Below are 18,297 nucleotides of genomic sequence, written 5' to 3' on the forward strand. Positions count from 1 at the left end.
GTGTCCATTGCCTGGCAGTGCATCTCGTATGTAGTAAGTACATAATGGGTATCTATTGCATAATGAGGGGAAGATTCAGGAGTGGAAGAGATTAAAGATGCAAGACCGTGGCGGGAGGGGTACATGAAGTTATGCAAGAGCGTAAGTACCTAGCTGAACTTCGAAGAAGGAGAGGGGGGAGGGGCATAGAAAAGTTGAAGTGGCGGAAAAGGTGAGGTGGAATTCTTGTTGGATAGTCTTGATTTCCTTGAAACGTAGGAAGTGTTGTCCACTGAGGGGTGAGGAGAGCTGCTATTTCCGGTTGAAGGAAGCTGTGCCGAGGGACTGTCCAGGAGAGCAGGAAGGGTTTATTCTCTGGTGACTGATCACAACAGTGCCTGATGCACATACATACATGTTGTACTTTATGTCAAGGCATCTGTCATATAAAGTATTTACTCATTTATTTCCAATTAGTATATCGAAAATTTGGAAAAATGCATTAAACTTGAAGTACTGAATCTCAGCTATAATCAAATAGGGAAGATTGAGAAATTGGACAAGCTGTCAAAATTACGTGAACTCAACTTATCATATAACAAAATCTGGTAAGTAAATACTTATTTAGGTAGCATTGCAGGGTTGTCTTTGCTAAAGAGGTAGATTAATGTTGCCCACATCACTGAATTGAGAGTCCTTGGAAACAGCAGGTGCTTGGATCCTCATTCATTGCTAGTCTAACCCTTCACATATGATAACTGGTTTCTTGTTTTGGCATTACTAAAGTACAGAATAATATCTTTCTAGCATTATCACAGGAGATACATGAATACCAAATTTTATTTTAATTCCATTTTTGACAGGAAGTTTTCACAGATAGAGTCTTTGATCCACTGCCTTACTACATTAAGAACGTTGACACAAAGCAGAGTGTTTTAACCCTGTCATTTTGATCTGAACGATATTTCAATGTATTTTGATCCTATGTGTTTATCCTGATGTTCTTTGTTCATTGCTGTAATACACTCAGTCATGCTTCCACTTCATTATATATATTACTTTGAGAAATAAACATAATAAAACTGACAGTGGCAAAAACCAACATAGAAAACTTGTTATAAACAAAATGATGCAAATATCGAATCTTGAAAATCTTTATATCTGTATACTTCCCTCCACTTTAGACTTGGAACATACAGTGGCCAACAAAACAAAACCACTAACAGCGGCAGAAGCTCTAATATGGCAAAAAATGAAAGGGGAAAAAAATGGAATCAAATCCTTAATATAAAGTTTGTATAAAAAATAACTGATACTGATAAAAATAATTTCAATAAAATAAACATGAAAATAAAGAAGCTTGGAAATATTTGCCCATAGAAAATTTTCCATGGAATTAAAATGACAATTAAATTGTAATCAATTAAATTGACAATTAAATTGGGAAAATATTTCATCAATGAAAATTCAATATGAATGATGTTTTATTGATCTAAGTATTCTGATTAAAATATTTATGTTCATAAATATAGTGTCCATAAATATAGAGAATCCATCAGTTCAAAATGGCAGCCATATCCTGCTGTCATAGCTAATCTTTTGGTGATGACTTAGGGTAATAATTAAGGATATCTCTTGTGCAGGACTGTATGGAACATAGGCTGTCCACTAGTATTGCTCCCAGTGGGTAGTGATAATGCCACGGATAGACTCTCCTTTTCTGTGTTGTGGGATCCTAAAGTCTGATAGTAAGATGGGTAGGATTCCTGGACCGAGTAACGAAGAGTTGGCAGCTTAGCTGTTCTGGTCAATTTCTTTTTAGCCACTTTTGTTTGGTTCTCGTTTATAAAAGGGTTAACAAATTATAATTATGAAAAGTAACCCCACATAAAACCAAGGCTATTTATTCTTAAACATACAGTGGAGGAACTCTATCATTGTATTTACTAAATTTGATTTTATCCTTCGCTTTCCAGCAAAATTGAAGGCATAGAAAATATGTATAATCTGCAAAAGCTAAACCTTGCAGGAAATGAAATTGAACATATCCCAGTATGGTTAGGGAAGAAGTTAAAATCTTTGCGAGTCCTCAATCTGAGAGGCAACAAGATTTCATCGGTAAGTTATTCAAAGTAGTAAAATTTTTTTCTCAAATTTTTAGACTTGTTGAAAAAAATATTAAAATCTAAGTTTTTAAAAATGAGATTTCTTGGGGTGCCTGGGTGGCTCAGTCGGTTAAGCGTCTGTCTTCGGCTCAAGTCATGATCCCAGGGTCCTGAGATCGAGCCCCACATTAGGCTCTCTGCTCAGCCGGGAGCCTGCTTCTCCCTCTCCCTCTACTGCTCCCCCTGCTTGTGCTCTCTCTCTCTCTGTCAAATAAATAAATAAAATCTTAAAAAAAAAAAAAAATGAGATTTCTTCATTTAAGGTTCCTGGTCCTTTGACCAGAGATCAAATTTAGGCATAACCTAGGACTCTCTAGGGTATTTAAATATAGGCATTTCTGGTTTTGCATGGTTCCATGGTAACTGAGAGTTGACCTCTTAGGATTTTTGCATCTATCATTTCCTTTGAGCCTCAGAAAACTTTTCTTAAGGAGGAAGTAAAGGGATTATTCTTTGAATACTATCAGGTAGTATCGTCTTTTTCCCATTTTCAGGTTAAGTCTCTTACCCAAAGTCACGCAGCTTGTGCCAGAATCCAGGTCACTGAATGCCAGGAACTGAGTACTTTTTTTTGTTTTGTTTTTTTCACATGAATTAAGCTTGATTATGTTATAATCAGGTGTGTCAGGTGTTACAGGAGGTTAATCACTAGCTCTTTTATTGTAGAGCAACTTCTTTATCATGGCTCACATAATCTGATAGTCCTGTATGCTTTCCTTTGGAGTATAATTTATGATTTTTTTCTAACATTTATATAGTTAGGTGTTTAATAAAGTATTTGTTAAGGGACGCCTGGGTGGCTCAGTCAGTTAAGTGTCTGCTTTCAGCTCAGGTCCTGATCCCAGGGTCCTGGGATTGAGTCCCGTGTCGGGCTCCCTGCTCAGCAGAGAGCCTGCTTCTCCCTCTGCCTGCCACCCCCCCGTTTGTGCTCTCTCGCTCTGACAAATAAATAAATAAAATCTTTTTTTTAAAAAAGTATTTGTTAAGTAAAAACATTGATTTACTTAAATCTATATTAAAATTGGAACAACCATGCTCAGAGAACATCAGTCATAGAATAGACAATAAAAGATGTGCTTCCTGGGGCGCCTGGGTGGCTCAGTCGTTAAGTGTCTGCCTTCGGCTCAGGTCATGATCCCAGGGTCCTGGGATCGAGCCCCGCATCGGGCTCCCTGCTCAGCGGGAAGCCTGCTTCTCCATCTCCCACTCCCCTTGCTTGTGTTCCCTCTCTCACTGTGTCTCTCTCTGTCAAATTAATAAATAAAATCTTAAAAAAAAAAAAAAAAGATGTGCTTCCTAATATGGGTCTAGACCTGCCTTCTGTGACCTTGGAGAATCCCTTTATCTCTAAAATTCATTGTTTAAATTGGAGAAAACAAACCCTACCATGCCTTCTTTACAGGGGTGTTATGGGGCTCAGATAATATGATAAATGTGAAAATGTTTTAAAAACTTTAAAACACTAAATAACTCCTTAAACCTTCACCAGTGGAAGCCAAGAATGATAAACAACATTTGTTTAATTACTGTGCGGTTCACAGTGTCCATGCTTTCTTATTTCATCTTTCTAAAGGTCTGGTAAGGTGACTCTGTACCATTTCACTGCAACAGCCCAAGAGCCTCAGAGCCCAAACCCTATACCATGTTGCACAGCATCACCTTGGAGCTCTTGGGGCTTATGCTATGATGGAAAGAGGTAGCCATGAATCTAAAATTTGCTATAAATATTCCTCCCAAGTAGTCGATTGTTAGATAGTACTCAGTGTCAACTGATGTTAACAGGAAAATCATTCAATAAATATTTATTATCATTTCTAACTTTTTATTACTTTCTCATCCCAGTTTATATTTGACATTGTCATCAGTAAAGATTTACCAAAATCTTTTTTATAGCCATTTGTATTTGTGATGTGTTCAATCAGTATAATGAAAAAATAATAGGTTTAAAGTTACACAGATGAATTCAAATCCTGTTTTGTTCATTTGTAAGCTGAGCTTTGGGCAAGTTATTTAACTTCTTTGAACCTCAGTTTCTTCATCTACAAAATTAAGATGTTGTTTCCATCATAGATTGTTGTGAGGAGTCATAAATGAAATGGCATATGGAAAATGCCTAATACTGCCCTGATACACTATAGATACTCAAGATACTCACTGTCTGTTCCTCCCCTCACACCACTAATTTTGGATAATGGGTTCCATGAAGAGGTTCCTTGCCATGTTGATAGCAATTTTCTTGATTTATTACTTTCTTTAGGTATGTTTTTGTTATTTTAAAACTAAATTATACAGATACTAATATTATATATAATTTCAGCTCCAAGATGTAAGCAAGTTGAAACTACTTCAAGATTTGACTTCTCTGATCCTACTTGAAAATCCAGTTGTGACCCTTCCTCATTACATCCAGTTTACCATTTTTCACCTTCGCTCACTGGAAAGTTTGGAAGGTCAGCCAGTAACTACCCAGGACAGACAAGAAGCTTTTGAAAGATTCAGTTTAGGTAAGGTGACATTTAAAAAAAAAACTAAATTTGGGTGGGGGAGGAATTTATTTTCAGAAGTTATCCAGAAAAATATATTGAAGTGTGAGCTTTATAATGCTATTAAAATTTTTTTGAAAAATACCCCCATAAACCAATTAACATCAATGTCATTATACAACAATTATACATTAATGTCACTAAGAACCAACAAATATTTATTGAGCATGTACTGTGAGCCAGGCACTGGATCTGGCACTAAGGATACAATGGTAAACAAGACATATGGTACTGGACTTCATGCAGCTTGTATTTTAGTGGAAAAGAACGACAAAAAGCAAGCAAACCCAGATAAAGTAACAGAGGAGAGAACCCCCTTTTGGCAAAGGTGGTATAAAGGAATGGCTCTCTGAGAAGTGACATATAAGCTGATGGTATAGGCAGGAGAGGATTAGCCATGTGAAGAAAGATGTTCAGAGAGAGGAACAGCTTGCACTTTCAGGCTGGAAAGCCGCTGGTAAATTAAGGAACTAAAGGTTCAGTATGACTGGAGGACAGCTCAAGAAAAAGTTGGGAGAGCTGGGGGAGGGGCGAGATGACACAGGGCCTTGGGGTTTGGATTTTATTTCAGGTGCAGTAGGAAGCAAATGAGAAGTTTTAGGCAGCAGTGGGACATGATCCACTTTATATTAAGAAGATTATTTTTAGAGTACACTTATCCTGATGAACACTGAGTAATGCATAGAATTCAATCATATATTATATCCCTGAAACTAATATAACACTGTATGTTAAGTATACTGGAACTAAAATTTTTTTAAGAGAGGGGCACCTGGGTGGCTCAGTTGGTTAAGCGACTGCCTGGGGTCCCAGGATCGAGTCCTGCATCGGGCTCCCTGCTCAGCAGGGAGTCTGCTTCTCCCTCTGACCCTCCCCCATCTCGTGCTCTCCCATTCTCTCTCTCAAATAAATAAATAAATAAATAAATAAATAAATAAATAAATAAAATATTTAAAAAAATTTTTTTAAAGATTATTTTTAATGCAGGATGGAGAATGATTTGGAGCAGGGCAAATGGAGATAAAGGGACATGTCCAGAGGCTGTTGCAGTAATCCAGGATAGAAGTGTTGGTGGCCTGTATTTAGGTGGTGGATGTGGAATAGATCAGTTTGGGAGGTAGAATCAGCAATACTTTTTAATGAATGGGGTAATTACTAGGATTCTGGCTTGAGTAAGTGGTTGGATTGGTGATATTATGTATACACAAGGGAGACTTTAGAATACTGAGTTTGAATGTCTGTGAGACAACCAAGAAGAGGGTTAGAAATATGAGTCTGGAGTTCATAGAGACATAAATGTGGGGGTTGTCTACATAACAATTATGCTTAATCCCACTGGAATTGATTGGCTCACTCAGGCAGGGGTTGAGAAGAGCAAGGTGAGCCATCTAGGGAGACCGAGAAAGAGAGGCCATGTAAGGGGAAACCCAGGAAATAGTGGGTTGCAAAAGCCCCAAGATGATTTCACGAGAGGAAGTGGTCAGTTAGGTTGAATGTTGCAGACATAAAGAAAAAGTAAGATGAGGACAGAGAAGTGCTTTAGATTGACAATACATGATGGTCTTGACCAGCATGGTTAAGGAGTGGTTGGAACAAATGCTAGATTATAGATCCAAGATCCAAGAATGGAAGGGACACATTTGGGTGAAGGTTTGAAATTTCCTCCCACAATTTCTCTCTCCTAGTACCTAATAAATGGATTTTTAAAAAGAGTAGAGTTTAAGTTAAAAAAAATTCACCAGTAGCTTCCAGACCAGGAAATGGGCAGAAGAAAATGCAATAAGCCTCAAAGCTAGTAACTGAAGAAAGAAAGAGAATATTTGAGGGTGGAGTGGAGAGACCATCATGGCTCAATTCTTATGGTCCTTGAAAAGACAAGATGAGATCAGAGAAAAGAGGAAAGATTGTCTCTTGATATGAGGGACACTTTATCAGAAGGGAGCAAGGTGTGTGCAGGTGTGGGTAGTTTTGTGGCTTTGTTGGTGGGAAAATGAGAAAGTTCCCATGGGTGGTGTCTCTTTTCTCAGTGTAATAGGAGATCATCAGCTGAGAAAGAAAATGGAAGGAGTATGGGAGGTTTGAAGAGAAAGAGGAAGGTATGAATTAACTATTTTAGAGCATTAGGAAATGAGTCTGTAGGTTCAACCATTTGAAATTGATGTTAGTCCATTTTGGCTTACAAAAACAGCAGTTTCATATGGTCTGATACAATCCTTGAGAAATATGGTAAATGTTTATTAGTTTGGATCCCCTAACTCAATATTTGTTACCCTGAGTTTATGTTTTGGAATCTTTAAAAATATAAATAGTGCATAGGAAAGTCCTCATATAAATACACTTCTGGGGGAAATGTTTAAATTACCTAGGCTTATTTATGACTCTGAATATTAATTAGGAGCCTTTAAGGTCCTTGGGATCCAGCGGTGAGCCAGACAGATGCAGTTTCTGCTTTTACAAAGCTTTAGTGGGAAAGGCAGATGCATAGATATTTGACCACACTTTATAACTCATTGTGTGATGAAGGACACAGCAGAGGTACAGGGTGACCTGAGAGCATCCCTGGGGAAGCATCTCACCTGGGGAGAGGATAGAGTCAGGGCAGGCTTCTCAAAATATTTTTCAAAACTAAGACGTGGAGGGTACAAAATACGCCAGTAGGAGATAGAGGAAGAAAGTTCCAGACAGGTGTGAATAAAAGCCTGCAAGGGCGCCTGGGTGGCTCAGATGGTTAAGCATCCGACTCTTGGCTTTGGCTCAGGTAGTGATTTCAGGATTGTGAGATCAAGCCCCCAGGTCTGGCTCTGTGCTCAACAGGGAGTCTGCTAATCCTTCTCCCTACCCCTCTGCCTTTCCCTCTCTCTCTCTCTCTCTCTCTCTAAAATAAATAAAATCTTAAAAAAAAAAAAGAAAGCTTGCAGGTAAGAAGAGGCATCACAAATCTCAAGAAATGGAGTCACTTCAGAAAGGCTGCAGTGGGTGTACTTGAAAATGAGGCTGGAGAGGGAGTTTGGGACCAAATCATGAAGATCTCTGTGAGTTCTTCATATAAGTTTTGGATGCTATCCTATCCATAGTAGGAAGCCTTTGAAGGATTTTTAAGATCATAGAGTATTTTGCAAACCTACTTGCAGCATCCTTTAAAGTGTACTTACTAATATCAGATAAAATAGTACATGTTTTTAATAGGAGACCTGGAAAAAACCTCATTTACCAACATGCTAATTGAATGAAATACTTGGAAGTAAAGTGTTATCTTTTTTCTTTTTAAGATTTATTTATTTACTTGAGAGAGAGAGAGAGTGCTGGAGAGCGGTGGGCGGGGGGGGGCGGATGCAGAGGGAGAGAATCTTCAAGCAGTCTCCCCACTGTATGTGGAGCCCGATACTGGGCCAGATCTCACAACCCTGAGATCATGACCTGAGCTGGAACCAAGAGTCGGACACTTAATAGACTGAGCCACCCAAGTGCCCTGTAATGTGTTATCTTTTAAAATTGTTATCCAAATGATAATGCGTTCTCACATTTAGATATAAATCACTTGCTCGCTCAAGATTGTCTTTTTTTTCCCCAAAACCATAGTGAATAGTCTTCAAAGTAGAATTGTATTTATATTATTCTAAGACTTCTTTTGCTATTATTTGAGAAATATTCTTACCTTTCTTTAAGTAGAAAATATAACTATTAATAAACTATTAAATTTGTGCTGGCAGACGAGGTAGAAAGACTGGAAAGAGATCTGGAGAAGAAGATAATGGAAACTGAAGAGCTTAGGAGTGAGCAGACAAGGTTCCTTGAGGAAATTAAAAGTCAAGATAAATTGAACAAATCCCTGAAAGAGGAGGCCAGGTTACAAAAACAGAGCTATGAAGAGATGGAGAGTAACCTAAACACAAAAAATGAATTGGTAAGCCTGTGTTTTACATTGCTTTGACTATATTCTCTTGAAATAGAGAATTCTTTGTCCTTGGGTCTAAAAACAAAACTTCTTGACTGTAGAATGAGGAAGATGTGGTTTAACAGAAATTTGTGCAGAAGTTTCTACAAATTGTCGTTGACCGTGCACTGCATGACATGGGTCCCCAAAGGACGAATACTATCTTTGCTGCATTATGTGAAGTATGGTATCCAAAATAAAGGAGGACAGTGGAACCCCACACTGAGGAGTTGGTCAGACTGCCCCTAGATGTTTGTATTTTATTTTTAACAACAACATTGTTGGTGAGACTGTATATTGGCAAAAACTTTTAGAAGGCAAATTGGCAAAATTATCCAAATTTAAAGGGACATACCCTATGTTCTATATATTAGAAATATTATATATACTTATTTAATATATAATAGTTATATATGATACACATTTCTAATACATTTTGTGGAAATTGTAGCAAGAATGTATAAAGATATTATGTATCTACACATATACACATACATACAGGGATATTCACTACAATATTGTTTATATTAGTAAAATATTGAAAATAGCTGAAATGTCCCTCGGTGGATATCCATCTGGTAGAATAATTGTGTTGCTATTAAAATGAGGTAGAGCTGTATGTCCTGATATGGAGGTATGTCTAATCCATATTGCTATGTGAAAAAAGCAAGCTATGAAACCGTATATCAAGTACGATGCTTTATAGGTAGTATATATAATAGTATAAGTATATGTAGGGGAAAATGGTAGATATGTACCAAACCCTTGACAGTAGTTATTTCTGGGGAGTGGAATTATAAAGCACTTTCAAATTGCCATTTATGCATATCTGTAATGTTTAAATTTTATATAATTTGGCTTTATGGTTGAAATAGGAAGAAAAGATATTTTAAAAGAGATTTAGACAGATTAGATAGCTTATAATCAGAAGGTGCCAGACCCAGAGACTGCAAAGGCCTCAAGACCACGCCCTGTGGGGAGTGGCCAAAGCAACAGGGGTGTCCAAGCTGGAGAAGAGGCAATCTAGTGAGCTATGACAGTTATCTTCAGAGAATCAAAGGACTGTTTCATGGAAGAGGGACCAAAGTTACTGACCAGGATCCCATGAGATAAAATTAAGAAATGGCAAATAGAATTATAACAAAACAATTTTTCATTTAGTAATAAAGAAATTTCTAGGGGCACCTGGGTGGCTCTGTCAGTTGAGCATCTGACTCTTGCTTTCAGCTCAGGTCATGATCTCAAGGTCATGAGATGGAGCTCCACGCCCAGCATGGAGCCTGCTTAGGATTCTCTCTCTGACCCCTCCTCCCTTAGCCCACTGCCCTCCCCCCCGCCCCGCCCCGGCTTGCGCGTGTGCTCGCACGCGCACGCTCTCTCGCTCTCTCGCTCTCTCTCACTCTCTCTCTCTCTCTCTCTCTCTCGGGGAAAAAAAAAAAAGAAATTTCTAATAACTGTCCTAAGACAAAATGTGATAACTCTGGAATGGGGTTGCTGTCACTGAAACTGGCATATATGCTCAGGGCTTAGAGAAAAGATAAAAGACATTAGCTAGGGAGATGGGCTAAATGACCTTAAAAGGCCTTTTCAACCCAGAGAATCTGATTCTGTAAAATAATTAGGTTACTTTCCTTGAAGGAAAAAGTAGCTATTGCTACTCTCTTTTTTTTTTCTTTTGACAATTCTTTTTCTGATCTGTGCATAACTTAAGAGAATTTGATTTCTCGGGCGCCTGGGTGGCTCAGTTGGTTAAGCGACTGCCTTCGGCTCAGGTCATGATCCTGGAGTCCCTGGATCGAGTCCCGCATCGGGCTCCCTGCTCGGCAGGGAGTCTGCTTCTCCCTCTGACCCTCCCCTGTCATGTGCTCTCTCTCATTCTCTCTCTCTCAAATAAATAAATAAAATCTTAAAAAAAAAGGAGAGAATTTGATTTCTCATATAACTAGTGATATCCTAGATAGTTCTCTTTCTTTTTGCACCTCCCTTTCAAGATGGGCGTTCTGCCTTGAATGACTTGCTTTGTTGACAAGAATTCTGCTTAAGCACTTTTGTTTTTTAGCAAGGAAAAAGTGTTTCCTTCTCTGTGTAGAGATGGAAACTGTTACTTGAAATCTGAATACTTGACTACCTCTTTCTTGAGCTCTTCTTTGCCTGAGGAAAAAGATGATTTATAGCAGGGGGACATGATGAAAGACAGGGCATCTTCCCCAGCTCTGTCAGTTAACTATTCAGAGCATTTGTGGGTTTCTTCATATGCCTCTTATTTGCAGGTAGTTTTCAAATATGTCAGCCATATTCTGAAGGCATATTATATATGATGTTAATAATCTGATAATTATCAGTAGTTTTATATTATACATCTGTTGCTCTCTATTCCATAATTCCATAATGATGATTAATTAAATCATTGGAAACTTACGTGACAATCAATTTTATTTTAGCAGCCACCACTTAACATTTGTATGTAAAATACAAGTATAGAGGCACCTGGCTGGCTCAGTTGGTAGAGTGTACAACTCTTGATCTTGAGTTCAAGCCCCATGTTGGGTGTGGTGCCTACTTAAAAATAAATAATAAGTAAAACTTAAAAAAAGTAAAAGAAAATACAAATATAAAAATCAGTACTTACTATGGTATTACTTGATATTTGTGAACATTTAATAAATTTTCCTGACTTACTGATCTTTTTTATAACATAGAATCCATCTTTTATTACTAAGATAAAAAAACATAATTTCTATATGCGGACTCCCTGGTACATGTTAGTTAGCTCATTGAAAAACTGGGCAAGGGGTGCCTGGGTGGCTCAGTCCGTTGAGCGTCTGCCTTTGGCTCAGGTCGTAATCCCAGGACCCTGGGATCGAGCCTTGCATGGGGCTCCCTGCTCAGCGGGGAGCCTGCTTCTCCCTCTCCTGCTCCCCCTGCTTGTGCTCTCTCTCTCTCTGTCAAATAAATAAATAAAATCTTAAAAAAGGAAAAAGAAAACCTGGGCAAAATGTTGCATTTTTTGACTTTGTACTATCCCAAAATTATGGATTATTATAGTTGCTAATACTCTTTTTTCTACTTATGTTGATATGTTTGTGCTGTGAATAAATGTTTTATAAATTGTCAACAGTTTTTGCTGGGTTTATTTTCAGTAACTATTTTTGGTTAGAAGACATTGCTCTTTATGTCATTGTTATTTTTATCATTAACCGTTTAAAAACATATTGACATATGAAGTTAGTATATATTTATCATAACAAATTTAGACCACACAAATGTATACAGTGGAAAATGAAGGTCTCACTCTTTCCCTTCCCTATTCTCTGGGTGTATATAATCCTTTTTAAAAGTTTTCTATGCTTAAATGTACGCATATAGTTATATAATATATATGTAATTAAATATATGTACCTTTAAATATTTTGCGATAAAAAAGAACCTTACTATATTTTTTAATTCTGCATCTTATTTCTTTACAAAGCGGTATATATATCATAGCTCTCTAAGTTAAAAAACATACCCACACACATGTGCACACACACATATACACACATATAAATCTTTTTTATTTTTTTCAAAGTCTATATTGTTCCATTATATGGATACACAATAATTTATTTAACCTACTCTTATTTTTTTTTTTAAAGACTTTATTTATTTATTTGAGAGAGCGAGAGTGAGCACGAGAGGGGGGAGCGGGAGAGGGAGAAGCAGACTCCCCGCTGAGCAGGGAGCCCGATGCGGGACTCGATCCCGGGACTCCAGGATCATGACCTGAGCTGAAGGCAGTCGCCCAACCAACTGAGCCACCCAGGTGCCCTAACCTACTCTTATTGATGAATATTTAGGTTGCTTCCATTTTTTTATTAGAAACAATACACAGAGAAAATCTTTGTAAATATGTACTTATGCATTCATAATAGTAATTCCTTGGTATAAATCACTACAAGTTGGGGTGCTTGGCTGGCTCAGTCAGTAGAGCATGTGACTCTCAGTCTCAGGTTCATGAGTTCAAGCCCCACGTTGGGGGTAGAGGTTACTAAAAAAAAAAATAATTTTAAGAAATCACTACAAATGGAATTACTGTGTAATTTGCATTTTAAAATTTGGTAAATATTAAAAGCATATACCTGCTTTATGGTTCTACAGCAGTGTGTGAAAGAACCCAATTCCCCACTTGAAATTATTATTTTGAACTTATAAATAGGATAGGAAAAAAATGGAATCTCATTGCTTTAATTTCACTTTTTTTTAGTTGTTGGAGAGTTAGTATTGCATATGTATTTATTAGCTATTTTATAGTCTTTAAATTTCTTTTTTCTTTTTTTAATCAACAGGCTATTTTTTATTGAAATTCAATTAATTAACATATAATATATTATTAGTTTCAGAGGTAGAGTTCAATGATTCATCAGTCTTGTATAATACCCAGTGCTCATTACATCCCTGTGCCCTCCTTAAGGTCCCATCACCCACTTACCCCATCCCCCCAACCCCCTCCCCTCCAGCAACACTAATTTTTTAAATTCATGTTGTTTCACCTGTTTTTTTAGTATTCCAAAAGACTATTCTGTTTCAAAAAGAATTCTGTATCTTATTCTAAGAGCCTACAACTGAAAAATATTTTCCATTATCTTCTGCAGAATATCTAGTGATAATATCATCTACAGTTATATAATGCTTTCCAGTTTCATAAAGTAACTTCACATAGTAGGTCATTTAACCTATAAAAGAAACATAATAACATTAAAGTAAAACTTCTGGTGCCATTTAACTATAATAGTCCCCCTCTTCTGCCACCAACAAATACTAATTTAATTAACTTTAATGTTAATATTACTCTTTGTCTTTTTGCAACTTATTTAACTCCTGTTCTTCAGTTTCCTCATTTTTAATATGAGGATGATTTACCTGTCCTGCCAGCCTCACAGAGTTGTGAGGACTAAATAAGGTAATGAATATGAAAACAATTTGAATTGAATTAAGCTAAGTAATGGAAGGTGGTAAACCTGTAACATAGAATGATGATAAAATGTGTGTCCATATAAGAATGGTGCGGGTTCTAGTAACATTATCTTCCTAAGGTAAGTTGTCAGTAAAGAGCAGCTTCTATTACTACAGCTTAACTCTCCAGAGTTCTCCAGGTGATGGCCTCTGTTTGCTTTTTTCTCCTTTTAGCCCTTGTCTTGGTTTCTTGCAGATCATTTTCTGCCGATTCTTTATTCTTCCTTAAAGGTAGTTCCTTCAGGGCTGAATTGCACACTATGTTTTTCATGGTTTGCATGATAACTTGTATTAATATGCTATGTACATCTTAAGTTTTGAAACTGGCTTGCCTTCTCAAGAAATGTGCTTGTGTGTGTATGTGTAATTTTTTTAATGGTTGTGTACATAGGACAGTGAATTTGAATGTGAGGGAAAGAATTTGTATCATTTTTCTTACCGGTAAATATGTTAACTGCAGTCAACTCTTGATTATCCACAGCTAATACTGTAAGTAGCCTACTTTCCAGGTCCTTTGACTCCTAATTTGCTCTCATTTTTGCATTTCTTCAGCAGACATTTATTGAATGCTTACTAAATGCTAAGACTAGTACTAAAAAGACACAAAGGTAACTTAAAAATGCACAGAGTATATATTACTTGCCTGCAGAGACCAGGCCATACATTGTCCACGGTTCCAGTCGCATTTGCCTTTGTTTGGCCCTACTGCCAATGATCTTTGGGAAGAGAAACCCAAGATTAGTTGATGCTATTGGTTATGAGTTGCTTTCGTGAGATTCAGGGACTTAAAAGCATTCAGTGAAAGCATCAATGTGGGTAATGTGCCGGACACCCTGCAGCAGGACATCAAGGGCAGCATCGTATAATAGATGAAGTGTTAGATTGGAAATCAGGAGACTTGTAATTGAACTCTGCCTCTTCACTACGAGCTCTGCAACTGGGCAAGTTATTTAACCTCCTGGTGCAGCTTTTACCATTTCATAGGGTAGCTGTCAGGAGTCAGTGAGATAGCACACGTTCTGGCATATGTGAGCACTTGATCAAGATTACCTGTCATTCAGTTTAGCATTACTTCCACTTGCACGGATAATCAGGAGATGACTGTAAGCTAAATTGTGCACGACTTTGAGTTCCTGGGCCTTGTAAAATGTTCATGTTTGTTTATGTTTTATTCTCTTCAGCTTGCATTATTTTCATATTAATGAAACTTTTCTGCATGTTTTTTGTCTGGTATCTACTATCTGATGCTGTCAAGAAAAAAAAAAAGGCAAAAATCACTTAGTGGACCTTTGAAATGAACTCACAGGATTGGTTCAGGAGGAAGGCAGCTGATAGTGGTAGTTAATAAAATATTTAGCTTCTGCCACTAATCTAATATGTAACTTTTGACAAGACAGTTCACCGATCTAGGACTTAATTTCTCTATTTGTAATTCAGATAATTAAATTGGATGATCTCTTTTCTTCTAGTTCCAAAAATTTCTAAGAATAAGTAAAAAGTTGTAATTATAGTAGAATTACTTTATTAAAAATTTAATATTATATATTGGGATCTGATTGACCTTATTCACATCCTTTATCCTCTATTACAAAAGTACTGTTCAGAACACTGAGATACTACAGCAACAACAAGTACAATTAAAACCAATCTCTTATTTTCATCCTCACTCCTTCTTGTGAGTCCTTTGTAATTAATCCCAGATATCATCTCTATCCATAATTTGAAGCTATCATTAACATTGCAGAGTAAGTTAAGTAAATTAGTGTTAATTATTGAAAAATCAGGAAGCAGATACTTAATAGAGTACTTAAAAATAACGGATACAGAATTATTTTCATGTTTGGGTAAAGCAAATTTAAATGATTTTTTAAATCTTTATTCCTTGTATCCTGAAATAGCATATAAACTTCAAAGGTCTTTTACGTGATCTTTTATGAAGTGATAATTTTATACTGCATTCTTTATAATACTTTAGAATGAAGGTAAAATACTGTGAATGTTCTGCTATTTGCTGTGGGGTTTAAAACAATCATTATTAGTTATGATGGGAACTTGCCGTGCCATTGTACCTTTATACTAACTTACTGACACTATGTGTGTTTCATATCAACTTGGGGCTGTAGCTAAAACAGAAGACCGTGGAACTAATGCGAGCATGTCAGAAACAGTATGAGATGGAACAGGAATTGGCCTTTTATAAAATTGATGCCAAATTTGAGCCACTAAATTATTACCCATCAGAGGTGAGTTTAACTTTTATTTATTTATTTACTTAGAGTTTAACATTTTAGTAATCCAGAGTTAAAGCCAACAGAGAGTGGAGTGGGGTAAGGTGGATGGTAAAAATGTTTAAGAGACTTTATCAGTAACCATTCCACTTTCTTGTTATGAGGGCATCAGCAGAGTAAACGTATTGTGGTTGAATCAGTGAATTTTTTGGTTCAGTATGTTAGAGCAGCATCCAAAAGAGATAAAAAGCCCCAAGAGAATCTGTGTGATTCCAACCAATAGTTCATAAAAAAAATCAATTACTAAAATTTATTAGACTGAGATTTTACTTACATATCAGCTAAGAAACCAAAATAAAACACCTAAATTTCTGATTGGAGAGACTAAGCAGTGCTATTAATCACAAAACTGTAGGCAGTTCTTTAATCAACCAAACTAACCCCACTTTTTGGGGATAGGAGGAATTCTTAGAGACCATTTTTTGTTTTAGTTCTTTTTTGGTATATTAAGAGTGAGATAAAAAATGGTATATATTTTTCAACTTCTAGGCATGTAGGATTAATATTTAGGCAATTCTGTGATATGTTCTTCGCTAATAAAATGAATAATATCCCTCGGCTGCTTAGAAGTTACTTATTGAACCATAAATATTTACTTATTTTGCTTTTAGTATGTCGAAATTGATAAAACCCCAGATGAAAGCCCTTACATTGGCAAATCCAGATACAAGAGAAATATGTTCACTACAGAGAGTTGTATCATTGCAAATGCCCAGACAGTAAAGATCAAGAAGATGGAGCCAGACGAAGGGGAACAACTCAGAAATGAGCATGTGAACTTGGGAGCCCATGCATCACTGGACATACAACTGGAAGACAAAGAAAAAAAAATAAGTGCAGGTTAACAAAAGTTATTTTAAATTCTTTTAAGAATATAAAAAGATTGAATATATAGGCAAATTTTGTTTTATAATTCTTTTCATTAAACATGCCGAAGGTACTTATTTTGTTGTTTACATGAAAAGCCTAAAAAAAAAGTAGTGATTCATTGAGCAAATCATTTTTTAATGATTCTTGTTATGGTTGAAAATGGAGTTCTTGACAGTAATTTGGTGGCAGCATGTCCAGGGGATCCAAGAATGCTTAAATCTTGACCTGCCAGCAGGTCTTTCTCACTGTTGGAGCTGCACATTCAAAGATATAATTGGTCATAATTGTAGCAAGTACCACTTTACTGATTATTATGCATGTAGCCAAAACCTAAAGCAGTGCTTTGGATAAGCTGGATCAGTGCACCCTCCTTAGGCTTGGGCCTAAGACCAGCTTCTGACTCTTACGAACCTGTCCCAAAACATCTAATTGAAAGGATCTTACCACTTCCTGGCAAGTCATAAAGAAGAAGAAGTCAATCCATGAGGGCTCTTAGAGACCCTGCCAGTGGCATACTCTAAATCCACTTACCCAGTGAGCTGCATGGATATGGAAGAAGAAAGCAGATCTGAGTTTATGTATCCCCCTAGTAATTGTGGCCCATTCTGGGGCTCTCACCAATCCAGTGAAGCAGCTCATCTTCCCTTGGTTGGTAGCTAAATGGAAAACATGGAAGGCCAGTAGAAAGGTTGGCTTGGAGAAGGGTTGAGAAAAGAGACTGAGTTGTCTGTCTCATACACCCTATACAAAGTTCCGGAAGAGGAAAGCAGAAATAAATCAGATATATGTGTAGACTAGCTTCAAGGGTCTCATAGTTTTATAGGAGGCAGGGAGGGAGGGAAGGAGAGAAATTGGAAATTTGAGATAGAGAGTAATTGATTTGAGATCACCCCCAGCTGGAAGACACTGTTCAGTGGTGAATTTCTTGATACCAAGCCCTATCATAAAGTAATTACCTCTAACACAGAGTTTTTGTAATAGCTTGAACCTAATTATAACTTAGTGACACCTAAATGCGTATTTACCAATAAATCCTTATTCTCTCAGAAGAGTTCTTTAGTGTTGGATGCATCAAGTAAAGCCCCTTTTATGTTAAGAATTTTATGAATAAAATGATCAATTATAGTTCAATAGCATATCAAAAAACTATTCTAGAGATTAACTGAGTGGAAAACTGTCATAAATTACTTTTCTTTTTTTTAAATTTCTGTGATCTATAACAACAGAATTTAATTGGGAGGAGGAGGTTATTGTGAAGAAAAAAAATCTGGTAGAAATTTGAGAATTCAAGATTTTTCTTGTGTGTGTCTATGTTCATGGTTTTTAAATCTGCAGCACAAACTCGACTATCAGAGCTACATGATGAAATAGAAAAGGCAGAACAACAAATTTTAAAAGCTACTGAAGAATTTAAACAGCTGGAAGAAGCTATACAACTTAAAAAAGTACGTAAAAGCCAAGTAGCAATGCAGGAGGAAATGAAAAAAATGAAATGTGTTTTCTTCCTTCATAACCATGTTAAACAA

At 36.7% G+C, this 18,297-nt stretch overlaps 1 protein-coding gene across 10 annotated transcripts in view; it reads left to right on the plus strand.

Annotated features, from left to right (window-relative positions):
* CNTRL (centriolin) overlaps window positions 1-18,297 on the plus strand; it is an 83,214-nt gene that overhangs the window by 13,160 nt on the left and 51,757 nt on the right. For 9 of the 10 annotated variants that reach the window (XM_064579451.1, XM_064579452.1, XM_064579454.1 and 6 more), the window contains 7 exons: window positions 457-587; window positions 1,956-2,097; window positions 4,462-4,648; window positions 8,398-8,591; window positions 15,737-15,856; window positions 16,513-16,741; window positions 18,107-18,216. In XM_064579451.1, coding sequence (XP_064435521.1) covers window positions 457-587; window positions 1,956-2,097; window positions 4,462-4,648; window positions 8,398-8,591; window positions 15,737-15,856; window positions 16,513-16,741; window positions 18,107-18,216 — 1,113 coding nt within the window. Of the gene's footprint in view, window positions 1-456; window positions 588-1,955; window positions 2,098-4,461; window positions 4,649-8,397; window positions 8,592-13,787; window positions 13,845-15,736; window positions 15,857-16,512; window positions 16,742-18,106; window positions 18,217-18,297 lie in introns of all 10 variants that reach the window. The other variant, XM_064579462.1, reaches the window with a different exon arrangement.

This window comes from Mirounga angustirostris, unplaced genomic scaffold (genome assembly GCF_029215605.1).
Source record: "Mirounga angustirostris isolate CCGP_5_RB_7025 unplaced genomic scaffold, mMirAng1.0.hap1 SCAF_15, whole genome shotgun sequence".
Taxonomy (NCBI): domain Eukaryota; kingdom Metazoa; phylum Chordata; class Mammalia; order Carnivora; family Phocidae; genus Mirounga; species Mirounga angustirostris.